The 26,647-nt window shown below is 40.0% G+C and overlaps 1 protein-coding gene across 1 annotated transcript in view; it reads right to left on the bottom strand.

The window, feature by feature from the left end:
* Nucleotides 1-26,647, bottom strand: part of lrrc9 (leucine rich repeat containing 9) — a 220,808-nt gene that overhangs the window by 165,203 nt on the left and 28,958 nt on the right. Inside the window, exons 5-8 of the mRNA XM_060828987.1 lie at nt 23,222-23,285; nt 20,467-20,537; nt 7,012-7,194; nt 1,659-1,814 (exon numbers count right to left, since the gene is read on the bottom strand). Coding sequence (XP_060684970.1) covers nt 1,659-1,814; nt 7,012-7,194; nt 20,467-20,537; nt 23,222-23,285 — 474 coding nt within the window. The remainder of the gene's footprint in view (nt 1-1,658; nt 1,815-7,011; nt 7,195-20,466; nt 20,538-23,221; nt 23,286-26,647) is intronic.

The raw sequence follows: 26,647 nt of genomic DNA, 5'->3' as shown, positions 1-26,647 counted from the left end.
TTAAGGAGTTGGGCATCGCCAGTTTAGCCAGCATTTATAACCCATTCCTAATTGCATCGAGGACAATTAAGGGTTAACCACTTTGGTCTAGAGTCACATGTTGGCAAAAACAGGTATGGTTGACTGATTTCCATCTCTAAAAGACCATTGATCAACCAGACCTTTTTTTTAAAAAAAAACAGCAAACAACAATGGCTAGCTTTTCACACTTCTACTGAATGAAGGTTTGAACCTATGGCCCCAAACAGTCATCTAGATTTCTAGATTAATCGTCAGTTAATTGCCACTGTAAAAACAAAGAACAGTCTACCTTTCTCTTTAACTAAGGATTCCCCGACATTGTGGTTGACAATGCCCTCAGACATGTCTGACCTATTTCCACACTTCTGCCTTCACCCCTTCTCTCACCTCTCACAATGATAGATTGTATCACGTCTTTACTTTTCACCCACTAGATTCCACATCCAAAGGATCATTTCATTTCCACTATCTCCAGCAAAATGCTAACACATACGCCTCTCCCATCCCTGTCAGCATTCCGTCTGCGACAATCTGTTCCACTCTCCTTCTGTTCCCAGCATTCCCTACATTTCCACAGCACCATCTCAGAATCACAGATGATGCAACACTTGTCTGTTTACCTCCTAGTATGCTTCTAGCGATTTTCTCTCTCTCAACTGTAATCTTTTAGTTTGCCTATATCTTTTTGCTCTCTCTGCTCACTGTCTCTTTGTACTCTATTCTCTACCACCACTTCTCTCCCCACAGCCCCCCAAACCTCCACCCCATCATCAACCATAAACGCCAGTACCACTTCTCTCCAGCTATTTTCAGTTCTGACGAAGGGTCACAAGTCTCAAAACATTAACTCTGCTTCACTCCCTACAGATTCTGCCAGACCTGCTGAGTTTCTCCACCACTTTCTATTTATATTACCACAATGCCACTGCTTCACTACATTTAGTGAGTTGTAATCCTGTTGATCAATACAACACTATCTTTAAGACTTCGGGACTATTCCGTTAATACTACATATGCTGTTTTCCACACTTTGATAGATGTGGATTTTCCATGGCATATTTCCATTCCATTTTTTGTTCATGCAAAAATACTTTTGCTCTAACTTGTTCTATTGTTGTCCATTACTAAATACTGAATCTATGTTGATTTTAGATTGTTACAACTTTTAGAAAGGCACTTCCATTATTAATAGTCTTTGAGGAGTCATGTATAAAGAATTGTGAAAAATGATTCAGTTGATGTACTAAAAAAAAAAGAGTTCCTGGACCTGGCTTCTCTTTTTAAAAAGGAAAAGGTTACTGAAGCGCAACTTGGTTGAAAGAATCAATTACTGCAAGTCACATGGTTTCATCTAACTGCTTTATTAAAAAATGAAATCATGTCCTTTCCCTATGTTGCTGGGAAATTCTTAAAAGCTCTTTTTCTCTATGGTTTGGTAATAAATGTGAAACCTAACAATCTGACCTCTACCAGTACAATGTTTGCTCTTGATTACTCATTGCAGAGAATGGAAAAATGGCTAGCCAATTTTGAGTATTAGAAATACAGAGTATGAAAGTAGGAAAAGCAGAGCCTTTCAGTAGAGGCTGAATTAAGGGTAAAAAAAAATCAATCACCAACGTAGGTTTTGTACTTACGGTTTTAATGCAGAAGCCAATGGTATTTATTCGTTCCTTAGGCACGTCCTGCAATGAACTAATTTGCTTCTGTAACTTTGCCACAATTTCAGCTTGCTGCCGTCGGATGTCCTTCATACGCATACGATAATACATTGTCTTTTTCATCACAGTTGACTACAGGACAGGAAAAATTCATCCACTAAAATCGTACTGCATCTTCATTTCGATACTAATGATAAATGTTTTAGTTTATCAATGATAAATTTACTAATTTAAAATAGCAATTTTTTATACTCATCACCTTTCAAAATTTAAAAAGAGTTTGTAGAAGCACTGGACACTTAAATACAGTCAAAAAAAAATTGTAAGTTGCTGTTTTTCCTTGAAATGCTATCAAATTACCTATCATGGGTGACATATTATTTTCACTTTAACCTTACTTACAACTACGTTAACTACATCTAAACATACATTAAAATGAAAAGGGAAAACCTTTGTGGACATTTGTACTTAGATGTCACATAAAAGGAATGCCAATCTTGTTATCCTTTCTGTGCCATTTCTGAAATGGAACAGGGATCATTAAGAGAAAGAGGTTTCAGGTATAGTTTAGGTATGTTGTTATTGACCAGACCCTTCAAAATAATTTAAGAAAATAGCCGAGACCCTAACATTTTCTTATCTTTAAGGCAAATGTAAAATGTTGTGTTGCAGATGTAATTTTATCAGTTAAATTGTTCGACCTTAAGCACAACACTTTATTCAAACACAATAGTTAAAACACAACAAAAGAAAGATAAACTTAGAATAACTTAACTCTAATGGAATACTTAACAGAATAATAGATATTGCAGTCATTACTACTTAATTGTTCCAATATAGTAAAATCCCATATACACATCTCTTGGCAAAAAGGCAAAATCAGATTTTAGTCACATGCAATGACTGTAGTAGGAAGAGAAACTCCAGCTTCTGGCTGAAGAGAGTGGGCGAGAATAGCTTCTACTTCAAAACTCCAGCAGCATCTGCTGAATCTTAAAGCGAAAAACACAAGTAGATATCCAGGACTAAGAGAGCTGGTTCATGCCCATCCTGACTGCTTCTATTGTTCCAACTTCTTAAAAGAAAAGAACAAGGCCTCGCCACCTGTTTAATTTACCACAGACTGATCGTCACCTCTTGTTCAATCTCTCTCTCACTCAAGTGAAACCAGGACAAAATCTCCCTTCTAAAACCACAGGGCATTCACACTGTTTCAACAAAGGTAAAAGGCAACAAAGCCAATCCCAGATTCATTGGGTGATGAGAAAATAAGAGAATATGTGGAAACAAACAAGTGTATAATGCATATCAGGTGAATTTTTCAAACAAGAACCAGACCAAATACAATAATGTAAGATAAGTGAAGACACAAGATAGATTAGTAAAGCAAGAATGAGAATAAATGGCAGTTAACATTAAACTGAACCCAAATATCTTCTATAGCACACAACCAGGAAAAAAAAAGCTAGTGAAAACTGCTATAGTCCCAGAAGATCACAGGCTATTCTTTCATTGGATAGAGAAAACTGGTGGTGTGTTTACCCTGACAATCACCACACCTCAAATAATGGGTGAGGTTAAAAAGGCAATGCCTTAATTTTCACTAGGCAACTTCTCTTGTCTTGGCTTCTTTCCTGAAAGCCAGTGGAGTTTCTGACCAAACTGTGGAAGGATGGAACTGATTTTTATTGCTTGACAACTCCAACTCAAATCCAGGAACAACATGAACAAATCCACTGCCTTTATTGACCTGATCAAGGGTCTTGACTCAGTTAGTTGTGAAGTGCAATGGGGAATTCTGCTTCAACCTCAAGATGACTCAAATCTTTTCCCAATCCATCCCTGGTCAAGTTCCGGTCTATTTGTCTATTAAAGTCAATGAGGAAATCGTCCACAAGTGGAACATTTCTTCTACGTGGAAAGCTATATCTCATTAATGTTGCAGACATTCAACATCTCATCCAATCTATGACAGCTGCCTTCAGATGCCTAAGAATGAGAGTCTTTGATGGTCATGACACTCATCCTGATGCACAAGTCTCATCCTTCTGACTATGTGCCTCTAAAACCTATACTCAGTTTTGACACCACTTCAAGACTCCTGAGAAGTACCATCATATTGCTTGAGACAGATTCTCCATATCAGCTAAGAGAACTGGGTACTGATATCAGCATCCTTGAAGCAGCTAACAACACCAGCATCGTGGCCATGATCATCTGATACCAACTCTGCTGGACTGACCACATGCTTAGGATGCTTAAGTTTGAATTACCAAAGCAAATCCTTTTCACCCAGCTTAGCGGAGCAAACAAACAAAAGGAGGACAAGGGAAGTTTTTCAAAGACTCGGTGAAGACTTCCCTCAAGAAATGCAACAAAGATGTCCCATGCATGGCAGATCCTCATTCAGAAGAAACTGACGTGGATGAAATCCCTGTATGAAGAAGTACCATTCTTTGAGAACACCCAATACAAGAAGTGGTACAGAAAAGGAACTGGAGAAAGGAAAGTCAACAATCTTAAAGATAAAGACCAATCCATCTCCCAGAAAGATATGCCAAATGCGTGGTCTAAGAGTAGACTCATCAGATATGCAAAGATCCACATGACCAATGACACAGAATTTTCTAGGTGGACAATCATACTCATCAGATAGGAATTGCTGACAATGACAATTTGATACTGGAATATGTAAATAGGGATAAGGGATGGGGGAGCCTATTTGCAGCAAAAGGGATGTTATATGCTTAATGAGATGCAGTGAAAAATTAGCTGATGATATGGGGTGAGGGTACAAATTTAATTTTTTTTAAGTGATAACAGGTGATATGCAGATGTGCTTTTTTAAAAAGGTAGCAAGTGCTTAGAACTGTCAGCTCACAATGTCAGTGAAAATGGAGACATTTAATTAGTTCAAAAGGAAAGTGGACAAGCATTTGAGAGAAATAAACTTATGGGGCTCTGTGGATAGAGTGGATAATGGCACTGACTAGATTTTTTTTTACAGAAAATAGATGTTTTTAATTGTCAATTTCCTTTCATGCTGGAATAGCATTATATGCAGGTGTATCCAATCAATGAATCTAGCCTATTTTACAACAATTAGTTTTAGTGCTTTGTGTAATGTTGACTGTTTATTTGTCGTTAAGTCAATAACATCAATCAAGTGAGCATTTATGGTTGCATCTTTGTCGTTAAATAAAAAAGGCCATATAGTTCAGTTCATATGTAAGGATCCATCTTTTATGGATTGCTTCATTGCAGACTACTTTGGGGGTTCTTTTTGAAGCCACATTGACTTAACTTTGGAATTTAAGAATGCTTTAAAAAAAAGGCAGCCAATCTAAATGATATTGCTGGTGACAGTGTGGCTCCCATCACGGGGGCGGGGGGGAGATACTTAAAGGTAGCATTCTTGCAGTGAGACAGCATTGACCATTGAATCTAGAGGTGCCATGCTACAAGTGAGGTTGCACATCAAGAGGGTACATCCTATCTGAGCAATGCCCATCTCTTCCAGTGCGATAACCAAGGTTTCACAGCTGTCAGTCCTCAGTATCTAAACCTTGCCTGCCACCCTTAACTGAACAGAGAGCCCAGTAAAATTGCTGAACCAGTTTCATTGCCAGCAAGTGTGGTTTCGGGACACTGATTTGATCCCAAAACTCAATAATATATCCTGGTTTATACAATTTCAGATTCACAAATCACACAAAATAAATAATAGTGAAGGGGGCATCTGGTTTCAGATTGACTATGTATATCTGTTGCTTTGCTGTGAGTAGACCTATCTTAATATTCCTGGGCTTCTCAATATGTGTCTAACTCAGTGTTCTCTTGTTTAATTATGAACAAGAAGCTGGTTTTCTCATAGCTGTGTGGGAATTCCTACCATATTTGGTAAAGGTATCAGAGACAAGTGCATTATGTGGAGTTTCTTTTTGTGCAGGACATAAACAGCACCAGCAGACCACAAGGTAAGTGAGAAAAACCCCTGTTTGAAATACGCAGGAGTTTCATTATTATATTTAAATAATTTAGCAGTATTCAATCATTTGATGCATCTACTTTCATTGTAATATTGTTATGAAGTTGAATGTGTGCACTGTACCTTTAAGAGAGAGTGAATGCTGTTTTGCACAGAGAGCTTACAAGCACCTGTAATAGCACTAGCTAGTAGTCACAGTGTACTGGAGAATGGAAAATATGTAACATTTGGTACGAAATGGATACTTGCGTTGGTTGCTGTTTTGACAGCAATCAAATTTAACCAGTTTAAATTATCCCGAGGATACTAAAACCCAATCGAGTTTGAATTTATTGTTTTTGCCAACCTCAAACCAATGAGACGATCTGATGTTTGGATTATTTAAAAAAAATGCATTTTGAAAGTCAGACAGTAACTGCCATCGAGAAAGACTGCCACTCAAGATACTCTCCATTAAAAAGAACCTTTTTCATATGAAACAACTTTGCAGTAAAAGACAGAAGATGCCCCAGGAAGATCTCAGCTAAAAGGAAGAGGACACTGGACATGTCAGCCACTGTGCAGTTTTGAAATTAAGTTGATGTAATTTTAATATGGATTTTTATTGGAATGGTAGATTGTACAGAGTTGGAGGCAAATAATAAGCAGTTAAGGGGGAGGGCTTAGAGATGTGAATATTTGTTGTGTCATGTCCACTTTTAGAGTTACAGCGTAAATTGATATTACTTTCTTTAAATAGTGGAATTTGGGAGTTCTGTCACTTGTATTTTTACAGATTACGTTGCAAGATGAGCTTTTCTGGGTGTTTGGTTTAGTTAAAAGAAGAGCTCACCACCGTGTCACCACCGTTGACATTGCAGGTGAATGTAATGTTGCTAATGACTGAGAACATTAAACAAAAACTATAAGAATCTTTTGGATATTTGAGGCCATTTCTATCAACATCAGCAAAATAGCACTTTCCTTTGGACACAAAAGGTAAAAGTAATATTTCTTACCTCAATTTCCTGCAAAATATGAAAGTCACATACAATTTATAGGGGGAGGCCAAATTCAGTCCCAAGAATATTCAATTTTGAAAGTATAATAATGTAAAGTTGAAAAGTTAAACAGCAAAGAATGTATATTGTGGTACATTAGGAAAAAAATTACCAGATAAAAGGGGCAAAATATATTTTCATTGAGGCCATAAATATATGGAGGTAAACAGACCACATGATTACTAGGAAACAAAACTCCTCACTGCATCTGCAGTGAAACTGTTATTTTGAAATGTTTGCTGTTTGCAAAGAAAAGGAGAAATACTCTACTGAAAATCAGAATATTAAATCATTTCACTACCTCAGCAAAGTCCTTCGCCTGTTTATTGGACACATCATAAGTGTCCAGTCTCAGAAGCTTCGGCATGTGGTATACTACATGTGTCATGTAGTTAGAGAGAAGAGTCACAGGATTTGGAGCATATTGTGGATCCTTTAGACTTAATATTTGAAGCTCAGGCAGTCTTGCTAAATTAGTGAGTTCCTAGAAAAGTAAATTAGAAAAAACATAGACTCTTAAAGAAGTCTGGTGTAACACGTCTTAAAAAGTATCATGTTTTAAAAAGGGTTGGTAGCTTGGAGCTTTAGCATTCTTAAAAAGTACTGGTATGCTTAACTTGTTAACAAATAATGTTGTGGCACATAACTGTAAAAATCACAAAAGGTATTCTACAAAATACATTAGTTATAACTATTTTCTGGGATTAAGTTTCATTTGGTTTAAACCACTGGGTGTTAAATGTTCTATCACAGTTCAGTTATTCATAAGACTAGAGGAAACCATAAATCAGACAGCATGCTAAAACAGGTAGATGATTCACTGATATCCAGCCATAAAACTAAAAAGACTAATTGCACAAGCCAGACGCTTATGGTGACTCAACACAAGATAAAACAAGGGATCTTAGTGTTACATGCTCTGTACATATGATTAATTAAAATGAAAGAATGACATTTCCATTGAGTAATTCTTAATGTTTCACAAAAATCTCAAAAGCAGTTGATATACAGGAATTGTTTGTACATTTAGTCAGTGAGGTTATGGGCAAAATCCCACAACTGGCGATGAGGTAAGTGATGCAATCAGTAATTTGTTGCTGCTAGATGAGAAAGCATACTTTCTAGCACTCTGGGTGAACTTCCTTCTCCTGTTTGATTGGTGACATGAAATAACATCCACTCAACTAAATAATAGGCAGATAACGGCTCAGTTTAATGTCCCAAAAGGACAAGACCTTTCACATTGCAGCAGAGGGGGGTTGGCAGTGTAGTGATAATAAGCACTGGACTAATCCAGAAGCTCAGGGTAATGTTTGGAGGCTTGGGTTCAAATCTCCCATGATAGATGGTGGAATTTAAATTCAATTAACAATAAATCTAGAATATAAAATTAGGTTCAGTGATAATGACCGTGATAACCACTTCTGCACATCCACTCTCATTCACTAATGATGTTTCAGGGAAGGGAATTTGTCATCCTTACCTCATCTGGTCTATAACAGACCCCAGATCCACAGCATGCACTTAACTTTTAACTACTTTATTAAATAGTAAATCAGCCACTCAATTCAAAGGCAACTAGGGATAGACAACAAATGATAATCTTGCTAATTCCACCCACATCTCCCACTATCATTTTTAAATGTTTCAATATTGCAGTTGAGATCATGGGTTCCAATTCCTAGAGCATGGCTTGGCCTTGACAGCATTTGGTACATAGACTAAATTTCTACCAAATGAACCACTTTTGTTGTTAATTTGATATGAAGTGTTTTTTTTTGTTTTTAAGTGTTTTATAGAAATACAAATGGCACTTTCTCTTGAAGAATGTTCACAAATTGCTGCCAGAGCTCAAAGCAAACAATATCTATTTCCAAATGACTCCAGTGTTCAATATGACCATCAAATACTTTGAAAAGTCCAGCTCTGATCATTTGAAATAATGCTATGAAAATAAAAAAGATTACAGAATGTTCAACGGAGTTGAATAAATTGAGCTAGGAATCGTTGAGGTTTCTGGCAAATGGCAATTGTTTAGAAGCATATCATCACGTTAGTTTTTTTATACAGAAGATCAGACTTGTCGTTCTTTACAGCCTCAAATTTCTCCTACCTTCCTTCATATTTCCATAACTGAGAAGGCATTCAATTTAAATCCAAAGCCTTGCCTATGCTATGCAGCAAATGGCTTTCGAACATTTGTGCAAGTTACAGAATAATATGTTCACTGCAACAGGGTAGAACCTTCAGTGATTTTTAATCTCTCTTTTGTGTGTATGCTTTGGACCTGATTTGTAGTTTTAATTATTAATTTTCATGACTTCTAATCAGCTTTAGTTCAATGACAACACTTACACTTTATGACTTCAGAGACTAATTCCAGAGTTTGAGTGTATAATTTTCTAGAGGGACTACTTCTTGTGCCATTTTTTTTTAAGAGACATTAAAATAAGATCCCATGTAACCTTCACCAATTAAGTTATGAAGGCATTCAATGAGGAACAGAGGCATTTGCTTGATGTTCTTGCTAATATTTCATCACTGACTGTCCAGCATATTGGATGTCCTAAGGTTATGAAAGGTGACATATACATCCTCTTATGAGGAAATTTCTAGAGATTGAAGGTGAAATAGATGCGCAATAGTGCACTCTCCTCCACTTCCCGCTCCTCTGCCCTGGAGCCCCGCCCTCCAATCACCACCAGGACAGAACTCCACTGGTCCTCACCAACCACCCCACCAACCTCCATATAAATCGTATCATCCGTCGTCATTTCCGCCACCTCCAAATGGATCCCACCTCCAGGGATATATTTTCCTCCCCTCCCCTATCAGCATTCCGAAAAGACCACTCCCTCCATGACTCACTCATCAGGTCCACACCCTCCACCAACCCAACTTCCACTCCCAGCACCTTCTCCTGCAACCGCAAGAAATGCAAAACTTGCACCCACACCTCCCCCCTTACTTCCCTCCAAGGCCCCAAGGGATCCTTCCATCGTCACCACAAATTCACCTGCGCCACCACAAATTCACCTACACCTCCACAAACATCATTTAATGCATCTGCTGCACCCGATGTATTGGGGAGACAGGCCGCCTACTTGCAGAACGTTTCAGAGGACACCTCTGGGACACCTGGACCAACAAACCCAACCACCGCCGTGGCTCAACACTTCAACTCCCCCTCCCACTCCACCAAGGACTCCTTCATCGCCAGACCATAGTAACACGACAGCTGGAGGAAGAGCGCCTCATCTTCCACCTAGGAAACCTCCAACCACAAGGGATGAACTCATTTCTCCAGTTTCCTCATTTCCCCTCACCCCCCCAACCTTGTCTCAGTCCCAACCCTCAAACTCAGCACCACTTTCCTAACCTGCAATCTTCTTCCTGACCTCTTCGCGCCCACCCCAACTCCGGCCTATCACCTTCACCTTAACCTCCTTCCACCTATCGCATTTCCAACGCCCCTCCCCCAAGTCCCTCCTCCCTACCTTTCATCTTAGCCTGCTTGGCACACTTTCCTCATTCCTGAAGAAGGGCTCATGCCCGAAACGTCGATTCTCCTGCTCCTTGGATGCTGCCTGACCTGCTGCACTTTTCCAGCAACACATTTTCAGCACAATAGTGAACCCATACAAACACTATCTATTAAATCCCAGTACACACATTAATCAATACCGCACAAATAACAGGAATTATTTTTCAGGAAATTTAAGCTGCCATCTTATTTGCTTTATAATGATCTGTACTACAGATAAAAATGCAAAAATATATAGATATAAATGTGCAAATTAGGAAGTTGCTCTCAAAGGTGAAACATTTTCTGAAAACATTTCCCTCTGACTAAATGCATTAAGTAGCATTAATTCGCTATATATGACTTTTCAAGTAAATCTTGCATTGACCTGGCAAAGGAAACACTTACCACACTTTTAGAAGAGACCAGCACACACACCCCAACCACCATCAATCACATTACCAACGAAAACATCATGAAGCTAGTAGACTTTTGCCTCACCACCCACTTCACCTTCAACAACATAATCTACAAACAAACCAACGGCACACCCATGGGATCTCCGCTATCAGAATTCATAGCAGAAGCGGTAATGCAAAGACTAGAACAAACAGCCCTACCAACCATCAAACCAAAAATCTGGGTCCGCTACATAGATGATACCTTTGTCATCACAAAATGAAACAAGATAGAAGAGACATTTAACATCATCAACAACGCCCTCACAGGCATAAAGTTCACCATAGAGGAAGAAACCTACAACAAACTCGCATTCCTGGACGTCACAGTCAAAAGAACGGACAACGGAGAACTACAAACCTGTGTATACAGAAAACTGACAAACACTGACCAAATACTTAACTACACCAGCAACCATCCCAACACACACAAACAAAGCTGTATCAGAACACTATTCCAACGAGCCACCTCACACTGCAGCACATACGAACTTCGGGAAACAGAGGAGAACCACCTATACAACGTATTCAAGAAGAATGGATACTCAAAAAATACAGTCTGCAGATTCCTCAAGAACAAACCACGACAAGCAGACCAAACACAGCCAGAAACCCTAACAAAAACTAACAAACTTAAAAGACCCAGTACAACCCATGGACAAAACCAATGCCGTCTATAAAATTCCATGCAAGGACTGTCCTAGTTAGTGTTTGTGGCAAACAGGAAGAAAGTTAGCCACCAGGATACACGAACACCAGCTAGCCACAAAAAGACACGACCCTCTCTCCCTTGTAGCCCTATACACGGAGGAAAAAAAACCACCATTTCGACTGAGACAACACATCTATCCTGGGACAGGCTAAGTTAGGACATGCCAGAGAATTCCTAGAGGCCGGGCACTCCAACCACAACGCCATAAACAAACACAGAGATCTAGATACCATCTATCAACCCCTCAGAAAACAAATAGGAAATGACATCACCACAAACCCCAGGAACCCCATCCCGGACAAACATATAAATAGAAAGCAGGAGACAACAGCTTCGCTTCACTTGGAGGTCGCCACTGATGATATTACCTAGCCAGGTAATGAAACGTCTGGATATCAAACCTACAGCTCAGCGAGCAAACCTACATCCCACAAAATAAACTTCCCTGAAAACATTTGGATTTATTCATTTCATACTTGTATGCTTTATTATTGCATACTCATAATGACTGTCAAATGATCTCTCCCGCACTAAAGCTTGATCAATGTGGAGTTATAGTCCTTCAGATTTCAACTGTTGATGGAGATTCTTAAAAAAAAATTCTTTCCATCTCTTTAATAATCTCTTAACATTAAATCTTTATTTTCCTTGCTTAATTCACCTTTTTGAATTCAATGTCAAATTATGTACAATATTCAAATTTACACTTTCTGGTTCAGACATTTTAGGCTCACTGAATAATTCTTCAATCTAATTGGTTGAAGAGATGCGCAAGTACCTTGGCTGGAGTTTAGAAAGTCCATTTCGTAATAGAAACAAGCAGCTACAGCTATGACTGTACATCAAAAATCATAAGTCATGATCAAGTGAGCATAGCTGAGTGTACTCAACAAATAAAATAGGTTACTAGTCAAGTCTTTTGGGCCACTGCAAAGATTATGTGGCTAGGATCAATTTGGAATTAATTAAACAAACCCTAGGAAATTCAAATGGAATTCAGTCCACATTTTAAAGCCTTATATTTGGCCCTTATTTTTAAGCACCAAATCTGATCATTTGGTGAGCAGGAGTAGGCTATTCACTTCTTCAAGCATGTTGTCATTCAAAATGATTATGGTTGATCAGCAACTCAAGAACCTGTTCCCACTTCCTCCCCTTAGCCTTTGATCCTTCAGCACTAAGAACTGTATCTAATGCCTTCTCGACAGCATTCAATGTTTTGACCTCAACTGCTTTCTGTGACAGAGAATTCCATTTGCTCACCACTCTTAGTAAAGAATTTTGCCTCATCTCAGTCCTAAATGGAACCGCCTGTATTCTCAAACCATGACCCCTGTTCTGGACTCCCATGTCACCGGGAATACCCTTCCTGTGTTTACCTCTATAGTGCTTTCGAAATTTATAGATTTCTTCTAAATAGTGGTGATATAATCCTAACCTAGTGGAGCGGCACGGTGGCTCAGTGGTTAGTACTGTTGCCTCACAGCACCAGGGTCCTGGATTCGATTCCAACCTCAGGTGACTGTCTATGTGAAGTTTGCACATGCTCCCAGCATCTGTGTGGGTTTCCTCCAGGTCCTCCGGTTTCCTCTCACAGTCCAGGATGTGCAGGTTAGGTGAACTGGCCATGCTTAAGTTATCAATTAGGTGCATTAGTCAGAGGGGAAAAGGGATTTGGGTGTGGTCCTCTTGGGCCAAAGGGCCTGTTTCCACACTGTAGGGAATCTAATCTATCCAGTCTCTCCTCACAAGTCAGTCCTGCCATCTCAGGAATCAAATTGCTAACCCTTTAGGGCACTCCCTTCATAGCCAGAACATCCATTTTCAGATAAGCCGACCAAAATTGCACACAATACTCCGGGGTGGTCTCACCAAGACCCTTTATGATTGTAGCTTGTTGTGTGAAGTATATCAGCTTATGAATTAAAAAGTACTTAGAATGCAAAAACAGACTAAAGATGCAAGAACAATTGATATCACTGAAGCAGAAAGGTTTCCATGCTCGGCCTGATTTTGTAATGCATAATTAGAACATAGAACATAGAAGGATACAGCGCAGTACAGGCCCTTCGGCCCTCGATGTTGCGCCGACCGAATCCTACCTAACCTATACTAGCCCAATAACTTCCAAATGCCTATCCAATGCCCGCTTAAATGACCATAAAGAAGGAGAGTTCACCACTGCTACGGGCAGGGCATTCCATGAACTCACAACCCACTGTGTGAAGAATCTACCCCTAACATCTGTCCTATACCTACCACCCCTTAATTTAAAGCTATGTCCCCTAGTAACACCTGACTCCATTAGCGGTAAAAGATTCTTAGTATCTACCCTATCTAAACCCCTAATCATCTTATACACTTCTATCAGATCTCCCCTAAACCTTCTCTTCTCCAATGAGAACAGCCCCAAGTGCCTCAGCCTTTCCTCATAAGATTTTCCTACCATTCCAGGCAACATCCTGGTAAACCTCCTCTGCACTCGTTCTAAAGCTTCCACATCCTTCCTATAGTATGGCGACCAAAACTGCACACAATACTCCAGATGAGGCCTCACCAGAGTCTTATACAACTGCAACATGATCACCAGAGTCTTATACAACTGCAACAATTATTAGCTTTCAACTATGTTCTGTGCTAATAATGTACAGTCCCCACAATTTACATTATTCACCCTTGTTCCAGGCCACTGCCGTCATAATTGAATTTCAGAGACACTGTTTATAACATATTAAGCCACCAGCAATTGTCTATTGTCAAAAAACAACCCAACTGGTTCACTAATGTCCTTTAGGGAAGGAAATCAGTCATCCTTACATGGTGTAGACCCACAGTAATGTGGTTGACTCTTAACTTCCCTCTGAGCAACTAGAAATGGACAATAAATAATGGTCTAGCCAGAGATGCCCACTTCCCATGATCAAACAGGGAAAAAAAAAGAAACAATTGACTGAAGCAGCTTGTTGTAGCAGCCCATGACTAAAGTTGAGAAGATGGCAGCCTGGGGTTTTTTTAGTTGACTCAAGATGGCTGAAAGGGGGTTGACAGCCTACATACAGATGTTCACAGCTAGACCCATGGTCTTCTCATAGAGATACTGGATAAGATGAGATTCTCCGTAGGGATAAAAATTAGGAAAATCAATCAGATTTCTGTAAACAGGCAGTTCGAAATATCAGCATTTTAACAAGGGGCAGTTTTGAAACACCTAGTTTAGCCACAGTTTCAAGTTTGTAATTTAGTAAAAAGTAGAAGAAAACATCTGATCTCTCAGTATTCTGAATTCTTTAGGTAATAGTAGAATTGGAAAGGCAAAATAGTATGAAAATGCTAGTTGGATTCTTTGAGCAAATCTTTGTAGGCAGTGATTATGAAAGATACAGTAATAATAAATGGTGTAAACACAAGCTTAAAAAAAAACTGGCTCAGGAGGAGAGCAGAGGAAGATTGTAAAAAGAGAGAGGTCACAACTACGGAGAGAGAAAAAAATTGAAACAATGCATATGTAGATAATTTGAACAAATTCCTCCATCCAAAAGATCAAGAATAAGTGACAAAGCCAAATTACAACATACAGAAAGTGAAGGTGTGGTTATGTGGTTATGTGTGGAATCTAAACAAGTTTTGTTTAAAGACTTCATAAAGTTGCAAAGTGATTGAATTTTACCCTTGTCAGTGGAATTTGATTAGATGTTTTTGGATGCAAGTTTGCTCACTGAGCTGGAAGGTTCATTTTCAGATGTCCATCATGATACGAGGCAACATCATCATTGAGCCTCCAGTGAAGCATTAGTGCTGTGACCCGCTTTTGTTAAAAGATAATTAGTAATGGAAAGTGTTCTGCAGCTGAAGTCAGAAGGACTGTATATTTGATCTCCGGCTACAGTGAGAAAGGGGTTGTTTTCAAATTTGTCAGCTGTATCACAGAATTGTAGTAACTTTATTATTTGAGTTGATTTTAAGGACTTCATAACAATTGGTAGAATTTAATATCCTTCTAATATCCCACACTAAAATTAGTATAGAAGAGTTCTTAGTGAGGAGCAAGTATTTACGTTATTGGTAAAACAATGCGATAGAGGTGGCAAATGTCTGGGAAGGAATAAAACTGTCAGAAGCATTGCAAGATTCTAGAAACTGACGACAGAGGTATCTGGGAAACATCATAAGATTATGGGAGGACCTCGGGCTGTCCATAGATTTACTTATCATTGATTGTGTGCTTACTCCCGCCGCACCAACCAGTACCCTTCCACTGACACCCTCCTTCGACTGACTGAACTGGTCCTCACCCTGAATAACTTCTCTTTTCAATCCTCCCACTTCCTCCAAACTAAAGGAGTTGCCATGGGCACCCGCATGGGCCCCAGCTATGCCTGTCTCTTCGTAGGATATGTGGAACAGTCCATCTTCCGCAACTACACAAGCACCACCCCCCACCTTTTCCTCCGCTACATCGATGACTGTATCGGCGCTGCCTCGTGCTCCCACGAGGAGGTTGAACAGTTCATCAACTTTACTAACACCTTCCACCCCGACCTGAAATCCACCTGGACTGTCTCAGACTCCTCCCTCCCCTTCCTAGACCTTTCCATTTCTATCTCGGGCGACCGACTCAACACAGACATCTATTATAAACCGACTGACTCCCACAGCTACCTGGACTACACCTCCTCCCACCCTGCCCCCTGTAAAAACGCCATCCCATATTCCCAATTCCTTCGTCTCCGCCGCATCTGCTCCCAGGAGGACCAATTCCAACACCGCACAGCCCAGATGGCCTCCTTCTTCAAGGACCGCAGATTCCCCCCAGACGTGATCGACGATGCCCTCCACCGCATCTCCTCCACTTCCCGCTCCTCCGCCCTTGAGCCCCGCTCCTCCAACCGCCACCAAGGCAGAACCCCACTGGTTCTCACCTACCACCCCACCAACCTCCGCATACAACGTATCATCCACCGCCATTTCCGCCACCTCCAAACGGACCCCACCACCAAGGATATATTTCCCTCCCCTCCCCTATCAGCGTTCCGCAAGGACCACTCCCTTCGTGACTCCCTCGTCAGATCCACACCCCCCACCAACCCAACCTCCACCCCCGGCACCTTCCCCTGCAACCACAGGAAATGTAAAACTTGCGCCCACACCTCCACACTCACTTCCCTCCAAGGCCCCAAGGGATCCTTCCATATCCGCCACAAGTTCACCTGTACCTCCACACACATCATCTATTGCATCCGCTGCACCCGATGTGGCCTCCTCTATATTGGTGAGACAGGCCGCTTACTTGCGGAACGCTTCAGAGAACACCTCCAGGCCGCCCGAACCAACCAACCCAATCACCCCGTGGCTCAACACTTTAACTCTCCCTCCCACTCCACCGAGGACATGCAGGTCCTTGGACTCCTCCACCGGCAGAACACAACTACACGACGGCTGGAGGAGGAGCGCCTCATCTTCCGCCTGGGAACCCTCCAACCACAAGGTATGAATTCAGATTTCTCCAGTTTCCTCATTTCCCCTCCCCCCACCTTGTCTCAGTCGGTTCCCTCAACTCAGCACCGCCCTCCTAACCTGCAATCCTCTTCCTGACCTCTCCGCCCCCACCCCACTCCGGCCTATCACCCTCACCTTGACCTCCTTCCACCTATCCCACCTCCATCGCCCCTCCCCCTAGTCCCTCCTCCCTACCTTTCATCTTAGCCTGCTTGGCTCTCTCTCTCTTATTCCTGATGAAGGGCTTATGCTCGAAACGTCGAATTCTCTATTCCTGAGATGCTGCCTGGCCTGCTGTGCTTTGACCAGCAACACATTTGCAGCTGTGATCTCCAGGATCTGCAGACCTCATTTTTTACTGAATGTATAGGGTGATGTGGTTAGCAATGACATCCATGTTGCATGTAATTATTGTAACGTGAAAGATATAAAAATATTGTATTCAGCTGGTGAACACAGTTTCATTGACTTTCTTCCAATCTGAATCGTAATTAAGAGGACAATTGGGCCCCATCATAAAGCCAGATTTAGGGTGGTCTCTGGTCTCTCCCACGTATGTGGTGGAAGAGCTCTGAATAAAAGTCGCTTTTACTATGGAACACAGAACTCAAGACTCTTCTTTGATATTTCTCCCTCCAACAACTGATGCCACAAGTAGGGTGATGTTCCGGTCTGTTATTGGCTATGTGGACTCTAATTGGGTGAATGTGTTTAATATTACCAACCTTTAGGTAGATGGTAAACCTTGTAGTCGATCCCGGCTGTAAGTTGTAATAGGAAAGGAACTAAAAGGGAGAAGGGAGTTGTACTGTGTTCAGTAGACAATTGATAGATCTAGTCCACACAGGGGACGGTTGAGCCCCACAGCAGGGTGGGCAAGGCCCAAAGACAGTCCACAGCCGAGAGTGTTGAGCTCCATAGCAGGATGGCTAAGGCCTGAGCAGCATCCAAACTGGGGATGTGTTGAGCCCACAGAAGGACGCCTAGGTGGAAAAGTGCACAAAGGGTTGCATAAGACTATGGTAACCAGAAAAGATCTGGAAGGGATCATGTTTAAGAACAAAAGGAAAAATAGTATGGGGCCCAGAAGAATTCATTGGTTCAAGTTGTACTAGAACGTAATCAGAAAGTGATCATCAAGATAAATCGGGAACGGATATGACCTGGATGCTCGATATCAGAGCAGAAAGCTTGGTGGAAGGGACAAGAAGGAAAAAATAAATATGAGAAAGGGGTAATAACTCCAACAGCCCTTGTCAGAGATATGACCAATGAGAAACAAGAACAAACAAAAGGTGATGGCTCTTAGACGTGAGGGCTTGAAGCCAAAGGGCCAAATGATAGTTACAGTCAGAGAGACCCCACTCCACTCAGAAGGCGGTAAGGACAATGACATTGACTGGAATGGGTTAGATGATGACGTATATGTATATGGACATAGGGAAGGCAATGGGTAGGATGACCCACCACCCGAAAAGAAGGCTGCACCTATGGCACTATTGCGGATCCAAGCGAGAGCTTGGAAAGACCACCGGAGATAACAAATCCATGAGATAGAAACCAAAACGCAACCGTTTACTCTTGCTGAACGAGAAATGTTGGTGAATGAACTCACAGCTTTAAAAAAAAGTTATAATAATGGATCCTATTGGGAGAAATTACATGAATTAGCTGAGGCACACAATCTCACTAATGATATCCTTAAGGTGAAAACGCCCAAAACTATATGGCAGAACCTTCCAGCTCCAATGAAACAAGGACCATCTCGATTCCACTATTTGACAGTTGTTCAGTGGCACCAGATGTTCAAAAGTAATTGCATGGACACACTAGATAGGGAGACAGGCGAATTGGACTAATATAACCTTGGTGACTCAAGGGCCCAAGGAAAATGTAGAGCATTAGGCAGACAGGAAGTTTGAGGCAAAAGGATCGGGGGGAGGGGGGGGGGGGGAGGGATTCATAAAGGTCGATCGTGATGATGACGTGTTTTTGAAGTTTTTAAAAGATGGCATGGGCCCCCATTTGATTAAAATTATAAATATTGGACATCCAGTGGGAAATAATTATTACCAAATTTTAAATAGCGCCATGAGAGCTGAGGAAACTTAGAAATAATAGTGGTACACAGTTAAAATAACCACACAATGCAGGGAGCAAAAACAGACCTGGAATGTTACAAATGTAGCAGGAAAGGGCACAAAGACAAGGAATGGAGGCAGAGAGGGGACAAAAGACGTTTAAATTGCCGAAGGCCAGGCCACTCTAGGAAAGATTGTTGGGCAAAAGGGGGAGGTAAGGAAAGATGGGAATCCCAAGTCCAAATGTCCCAGAACCAAAGCTCTCAGGTAGGAACAACGATGACAGTGCCCACATCAGGCTCATATTTGCCCACACATGGGAAGATGGTGTCAACTCCTGTCATCCAGGTCTTGTCAAATGACCTGAAAAGGCTGCTATCCCAATGAAAAATAGCAGTCCTTGGCTGGGTGAGTGGGAAAGGGACCCAAGAATAAGTATTGACATGCTGTTAGGAGGTCAGCATTGCATGACAGTAATATGTACAGGAGCATCTATATCGATTACCAATACATATTTGACTCTTATCCCCATAACTACTAAAATTAGGAAGTTGGAGATGGATTAAGTGAACCTGTCCCAGTGCAGTTTGGGAATGTGACAAAAAACATTCAGATGTGGTTGTGTGAAAATGAGGAAGGGACCATTCTGGGAGTTGACCTTTTCGAACAATTAGGAGCAATTATTGATGTGGGGACTCGAATCACAACATGGCGACCCTCCAGCCAACTCTGGGAAAGGAAAAAAGATGCTCCAATTTTCCACTTTCCAACTGCCTTCTTGGTTGTTAATGGTGTAACACTGCTAAAGACTGCAGACAACTTCAGTCAGTTGTTTCCCAAATACAGATGATCTATTGGCTTCCAGATAAATAACCCATGGTATAAAATAGAAGGACTGCAAAATGAAAACATTTTAAGCATTTACTTACTGAACTGTACTATATGTGGACATGGTTCATCTGCCTGTAACCAGAAAGACCAATTTCTGCAAGTTAAACCAATTTTCTTACTACTCCAGCTGATAATTACTAGTGATTTGAGGTGAAGTGAATTTTTCTGCGTTGCTCTGTTACAGATTTAACAATCTCCTTTGAATTCTACCAATTTGGTAACTTCAAAAATCGATAAGCATAAACTGCAATCTTACACAGCCAAAGGACTCTGCTCCAAATCATAACATATAGCAAAAACAGCAAGACAAATTTAGATCATGAACATATTAAATCAGACTTATTTTAATCCTTTTTTTTCAGGATTGTTTTAACTGCATGACCATTGATATTTACAATGACCTAAATATGCAATACTCAATAACCAGCTCTCCTTTGCATAAAGAATTCAATGAAATTATTGTCAACCAGTTATAGAAGGAAAACTCCACTTGAACAAACTCCAATATGGTGTCTGCATTACCAAAATCCATCCTTCAAGCAATAACATTAAAACTACAAATACAAATAAAGAAGTAGTGATGTAAAATATGTACCTTAAAGGAGCATATTTTGTTTCCCGAAAGGTTCAGCCATTCTAACTGAACATTGAAGTCCAAAGAGTTAGCTGAAATTTAAAACATTGTTGTTGCAGAATTACATAAACAATTATTATATTCCAATCTTTAAAGTAACATTTGCCACAAATTAAAATAGAAAATGATTCAGTGCAATTACAGAAAACAGGTTTTAACTGTACTTCAAAATGCTTTACGTTCAATAAATTAGACAATAGTAAGATTATAAGCCAGGAGGAAAAGGAGGTTATTCATCCCTTGAGAGACTGCTCTGCCATTCAATGAAATCATGGCTGATATTGTAAATCATCAACTTTGCTGCCTTTTCCTTATAACCCTCAATTCTCTTTCTGTTTAAAATCTGTCTATCTCAACCTTGAATATACTAAATAATCCAACCTCAACAGCCATCTGAATAAAGAATTCCATAGATTCACTATTCCCCAAGAGAAGAAATTTCTCCTGATCTGTCTTAAATATGCAATTTCTTATTCTGACATTATGCCGTCTGGTCCTAGACTCTCCAACAAGATGAAGCTCATTTTATATCTACCCAGTCAAGAACCCCAAGAATCTTCTATGTTTCAATAAAGTCACCTCTCATTCTTTTAAATTCCAAAGAACAAAGATCCAACCTACTGAACTTCTTCTTGCAAAATAGTTCCTTCATATCTGTATCAGTCCAGTGAATCTTGTCTAGATTGCTTTCAATGCCAGTATCTCTTTTCTTAGACAAGATACAAAACTGTTTTCCAACTATGGTCTGACTGGTGCCTTTTACAGTGTTGGCAAAATCTCCCTATTTTTCTCATAAGGTGGTACTGGATATCTGAAACAAAGACAGAGAATACTGGAGAAACTTAGCAGGTCTGGTAGCTTCCTTAGAGAGAGAAAAACAGTTAACCTACTCCATTCCTTTTGACATAAAAGGTCAACCATTCCATTAGCCTTTCTTGTTACCCACTGAACTTGGATGCTGCCTTTTTGTGATTTCTGTACAAGGACATCCAAATCTGTTTTGTAGCTTTCTGCAGTCTTTTTCCATTTAACTATCATCCAGCTCTTCTATTCTTCCTGCCATAGTGTATAATCTCACATTTCCCAACATTATATTCCATTTGCGAAGTATTTGCTCACTAACTTTATCCATCGATATCCCCTGCAGACTTTGTGTCATCCTCACTGCATGCCTTCCTAACTATTTTTGTCATTAACAAACTTGGCTATAAATCATAATGGAATTTAACAGTTGTTATTACTGTTAACAAATGTGTTAGTTGATTTGTACAAAGCAATATCCAACAAACAAACATTAGTTAGTCTGTTTATCACAATGTTGCTTGAGAAAAGAATGTCAGCCAAGACTTAAAATAATCTTCAAATAATATAATGTAATCTCTAATATCAACATTTTCAGAAAAGCATCAGTTTTACAACATACTTTCTGTTGTATTATCTTGGTTTCTACTGAGTTTTTGAACCCAAACCCTTTTTATCAAACTCCAAACCTCAAACTTTTGATTAGGGATAACAGAATTTTCAATAGAGGCAAGTGATCATAGAAATTTCAGTACAGACACAATCAGTCTTCTAGGGCCAATCTTGACATTATGCCATGTTACAGATTGTTTGTCACAATTTAAAAACTCCTACGAGATTCTATTTTACTTCTCTATTTCAGAGAAAAAAGAATTAATTATCAAAGTCTTCCATCATAATTGTAATAATTAATTCTTATAATTGGAAGTGAACCAAGAAAGGTCAACAACGTGATTATCATAGAAAACAAAACCAAAAGAAGAAAACATTTATCATTATCTTACTGCTTAAAATACTTAAGGTTAATAATGAATTATCTAAGTGTATTATCACCCAGTACAAACTGGGTTGTTGCTAATATGTTGAAGCTAATAATCAAATCATGATTTGGAGATGCCGGTGTTAGACTGGGACGGACGAGGTTAAAAAATCACAACACCAGGTTATAGTCCAACAGGTTTATTTGGAAGCACACTAGCTTTTGGAGCGACGCTCCTTCATCAGGTGATTGTGGAGGGCTCGATCGTAACAGAATTTATAGCAAAAATTTGCAGTGTGATGTAACTGAAATTATACATTGTATAAATTCAATGTAGAATTACAGCTACATCACACTGCAAATTTTTGCTATAAATTCTGTGTTACGATCGAGCCCTCCACAATCACCTGATGAAGGAGCGTCACTCCAAAAGCTAGTGTGCTTCCAATTAAACCTGTTGGACTATAACCTGGTGTTGTGTGATTTTTAATAATCAGATCAGTATTTTCCAATTCTATCAGTTTTATCTATTCTCAAATTCAATAATAGAACAGAGCAGACATCACCCAAATTGAACTGCATCTTTCATCAGTTAAGTGAAGTAAAGTGAAGTGAAATGAATGCATTGGCTTTCTCTACAGATTGGCCTAATATACAAATCATTTCATTTCACGTTCTGAGTTTAAGATGGGAAGGGAATAAAAGGCAGAGATTAGAATTAAAAGAGGTATGTCAGGACCATGGTAAGAATTTTAATTTCATTCCACTTGATTTGGTTCAGATTTACTTTTGAAAAGAAATATCAAATACTCCTTTCTGTTTTAAAATCATAAGAAGTCTAGAATCACTTAAAATAGATAGTTAACAAATAAGCTAAACACTTGTCATATTGGCCTCCATAAGTAATAACAAAGGTAATAATTATTTTATACTTACAAATCACATCAATTAAATTTCCAGCAAGATTCAGCTCCTTGAGATGTGTCAATGTGTTTAAGCCCTGCAGTAAAAATGTGGTTACAGTTAAAATGGTATTTATTGTTTCCACTCATATGAAGCTTATTTACCCTCATGTTTCCTTTCTATCCATTTTATCATTGTACTATTGAGATACAAAGACTATCCGTTATGGCTTCAGCCACCATCAAACATATCAATAAAGACATCTTAGTTACAATATTGACAACTACAGTATTTTAGTGAATATTTTAAAGAAATGGTAATGCTACATTTCCTTAAAATTAAGTGAAAATTTTTATCTCTTCCATGTCAAAAGTATACCAATAAAAATACTGTTCCCTGAGATCTCTTTTCAAGGAATTCTGAGGCTTTCAAAGTAGATCATTCTCAAGAATAGAATGTAGGGAAATAGATGGTGGCATCTTGAAAAATGTCCATATTACAGAGAAGGAAGTGCTGGATATTTTGAAACATATAAAAGTGGATAAATCCTCAGGACCTGATCAGGTACCCTAGAACTCAGTGGGAAGCTAGAGAAGTGATTGCTGGGCCTCTTGCTGAGACATTTGTATCATCGATAGTCACAGGTGAGGTGCCAGGAGACTGGAGGTTGGCTAACGTGGTGCCACTGTTTAAGAAGGGTAGTAAGGAAATGCCAGGGAACTATAGAACAGTGAGCCCGACATCAGTGGTGGGCAAGTTGTTGGAGGGAATCCTGAGGGACAGGATGTACATGTATTTGGAAAGGCAAAGACTGATTCGGGATATTCAACATGGCTTTGTGCGTGGGAAATCATGTTTCACAAACTTGATAGAGTTTTTCGAAGAAGTAACAAAGAGGATTGATGAGGGCAGAGCCATGGATGTGATCTATATGGACTTCAGAAAGGTGTTCTACAAGGTTCCCCATGAGAGACTGGTTAGCAAGGTTAGATCTCACTGAATACAGGGAAGACTAGCAATTTGGATACAGAACTGGCTCAAAAGGTAGAAGACAGAGGGTGGTGGTGGAGGGTTGTTTTTCAGACTGGAGGCCCGTGACCAGTGGAGTATCACAAAGTTTGGTGCTGAGTCCTCTACTTTTTGTCATTTATATAAATCTCTTGGAGTTTAGCATAGAAGGTATAGTTAGTAAGTTTGCAGATGACACCAAAATTGGAGGTGTAATGGACAGCAAAGAAGGTTACCTCAGATTACAACAGGATCTTGATCAGATGGGCCAATGGCTGAGAAGTGGCAGATGGAGTTTAATTCAGATAAATGTGAGGTGCTGCATTTTGGGAAAGCAAATCTTAGCAGGACCTATACACTTAATGATCAAGTCCTAGGGAGCGTTGCTGAATAAAGAGACTTTGGAGTGCAGGTTCATAGCTCCTTCAAAGTGGAGTCGCAGGTAGATAAGATAGTGAAGGCGGCGTTTGTTATGCTTTCTTTTATTGGTTGGAGTATTGAGTATAGGAGTTGGGAGGTCATGTTGTGGCTGTACAGGACATTGGTTAGGCCACTGTTGGAATATTATGTGCAATTCTGGTCTCCTTCCTATCGGAAAGATGTTGTGAAACGTGAAAGGGTTCAAAAAAGATTTACAAGGATGTTGCCAGTGTTGGAGGATTTGAGCTACGGGGAAAGGGTGAACAGGCTGGGACTGTTTTCCCTGGAGTGTAGGAGGCTGAGGGGTGACCTTTTAGAGGTTTATAAAATTATGAAGGGCATGGATAGGATAAATAGACAAAGTCTTTTCTCTGGGGTGCGGGAGTCCAGAACTAGATGGCATAGGTTTAGGGTGAGAGGGGAAAGATATAAAAGAGACCCAAGGGGCAACCTTTTCATGCAGAAGGTGGTACGTGTATGGAATGAGCTGCTAGAGGATGTGGTGAAGATTAGTACAATTGCAACATTTAAAAGGCAGTTGGATGGGTATATGAATAACTTGGGTTTGTAGGGATATAGGCTGGGTGCTGGCAAGTGGGACTGGATTAGTTGGGATATCTGGTCGGCTTGGACAAGTTGGACCGAAGAGTCTGTTTCCGTGCTGTACATCTCTATGACTCTAATAGATGGTTTTATCAAGGTGTCTCCATTGGTTCCATTCTCAATACTTCTGAGTATGTTCAAAATATTGCAAAAATTGATTCAGTTAACAACTGGGAGACTTATTCTAATTTAGAAGAAAGGTCCCTGGACTTCCTGTAAAAAGAAATACTTAATGGGAGCTATGTAGACAGCCAGAAGCTTAGAGACTATGGAACTGCTTACACTTGTTTACAGAAAAATTTTGGAAGTAAGAACAGATGTAGATTATTTTCTAAATGTGGAAAAGCTTCAGAAATATGAAGCATAAAGTGTCTTAGGAGTCCTAGTTCAAGATTCTCTGAAGGTTAACATGCAGGTTCAGTTGGCAGTTAGGAAGAAAAATTCAATGTTAGCATTCATTTCAAGAAGACTAGAATACAAGAGCAAGGATGTACTTTTAAAGCTGTACAAGGCTTTGGTCAGACTGTATTTGGAATATTGTGAGCAGTTTTGGGCCCCAGATGTGCCTTGGAGTGAGTCCAGAGGAGGTTAACAACAATGATTTAAATATGAGAAGCTGTAGCTGATTCAATACTCACTGGAGTTTCGAAGGATATGGGGAGAGAATCTGATTGAAACGTAAGAGTATTGAGGCTTAGATAGAGTGGAAATGCAGAAGATTTTTCCAGTAGCGGGAGAGATTAGGACTCAAGGGCACAGCCTCAAAGTGAAGGGATGGCCCTTTAGAATTGAGATAAGGAGGAATTTCTTCAGCCAGAATCTGTGGGACTCATTGCTGCAGAAAGTTGTGGAGGGAAAATCATTAAGACAAAAGTAGAGAAGATTCCTGATTAAAAAAAAGGGATCAAGGATTACAGGGAGAAGGCAGGAGAATGGGGTTGAGGAACATATCAGCCATGATTGATTGTCGGTCCAGATTCAATGGACTGAATGCCCCAATTCTCTTTGTATACCTTAGGTTTATAGTTGTCAGAAATTTTGAGGTTTTCTCTGAATATTGCTTGGAAAGTTCATTTGGGGCCCAGACTGCTGACAGAAACCATCTGCTTCATCCTTTCAAATGTTTTTTTTGAGTACGCACTTTTACAGTGCAGTGCAGGAGCTGAAAAACTGATGTGTAAAGTCCCTAATAAAAATTTCTGAAAGATTTCTTCTTGATATCCCCTGAACACCCTGCTTCCTCTGTAAGGACTCCATTCTATTCTTCGAGTTTCTCCGTTGCATCTGTTCGAATGATGTCATCTTCCAGATGTGCTTGAGAAATCGACCTTCTCTTCAACGGATGAATCTATCACTCTCTTTCTCTTCCCTCTACCTTGGATTAGAGCCCTCAATGTCCTACGGATTTCCTACACTTCTGCCCTTACT

This window comes from Hemiscyllium ocellatum, chromosome 8 (assembly GCF_020745735.1).
Source record: "Hemiscyllium ocellatum isolate sHemOce1 chromosome 8, sHemOce1.pat.X.cur, whole genome shotgun sequence".
NCBI classification, from domain to species: domain Eukaryota; kingdom Metazoa; phylum Chordata; class Chondrichthyes; order Orectolobiformes; family Hemiscylliidae; genus Hemiscyllium; species Hemiscyllium ocellatum.
The sequence above is the reverse complement of the archived record's forward strand: the minus strand, read 5'-3'. Positions and strand labels throughout refer to the sequence as shown.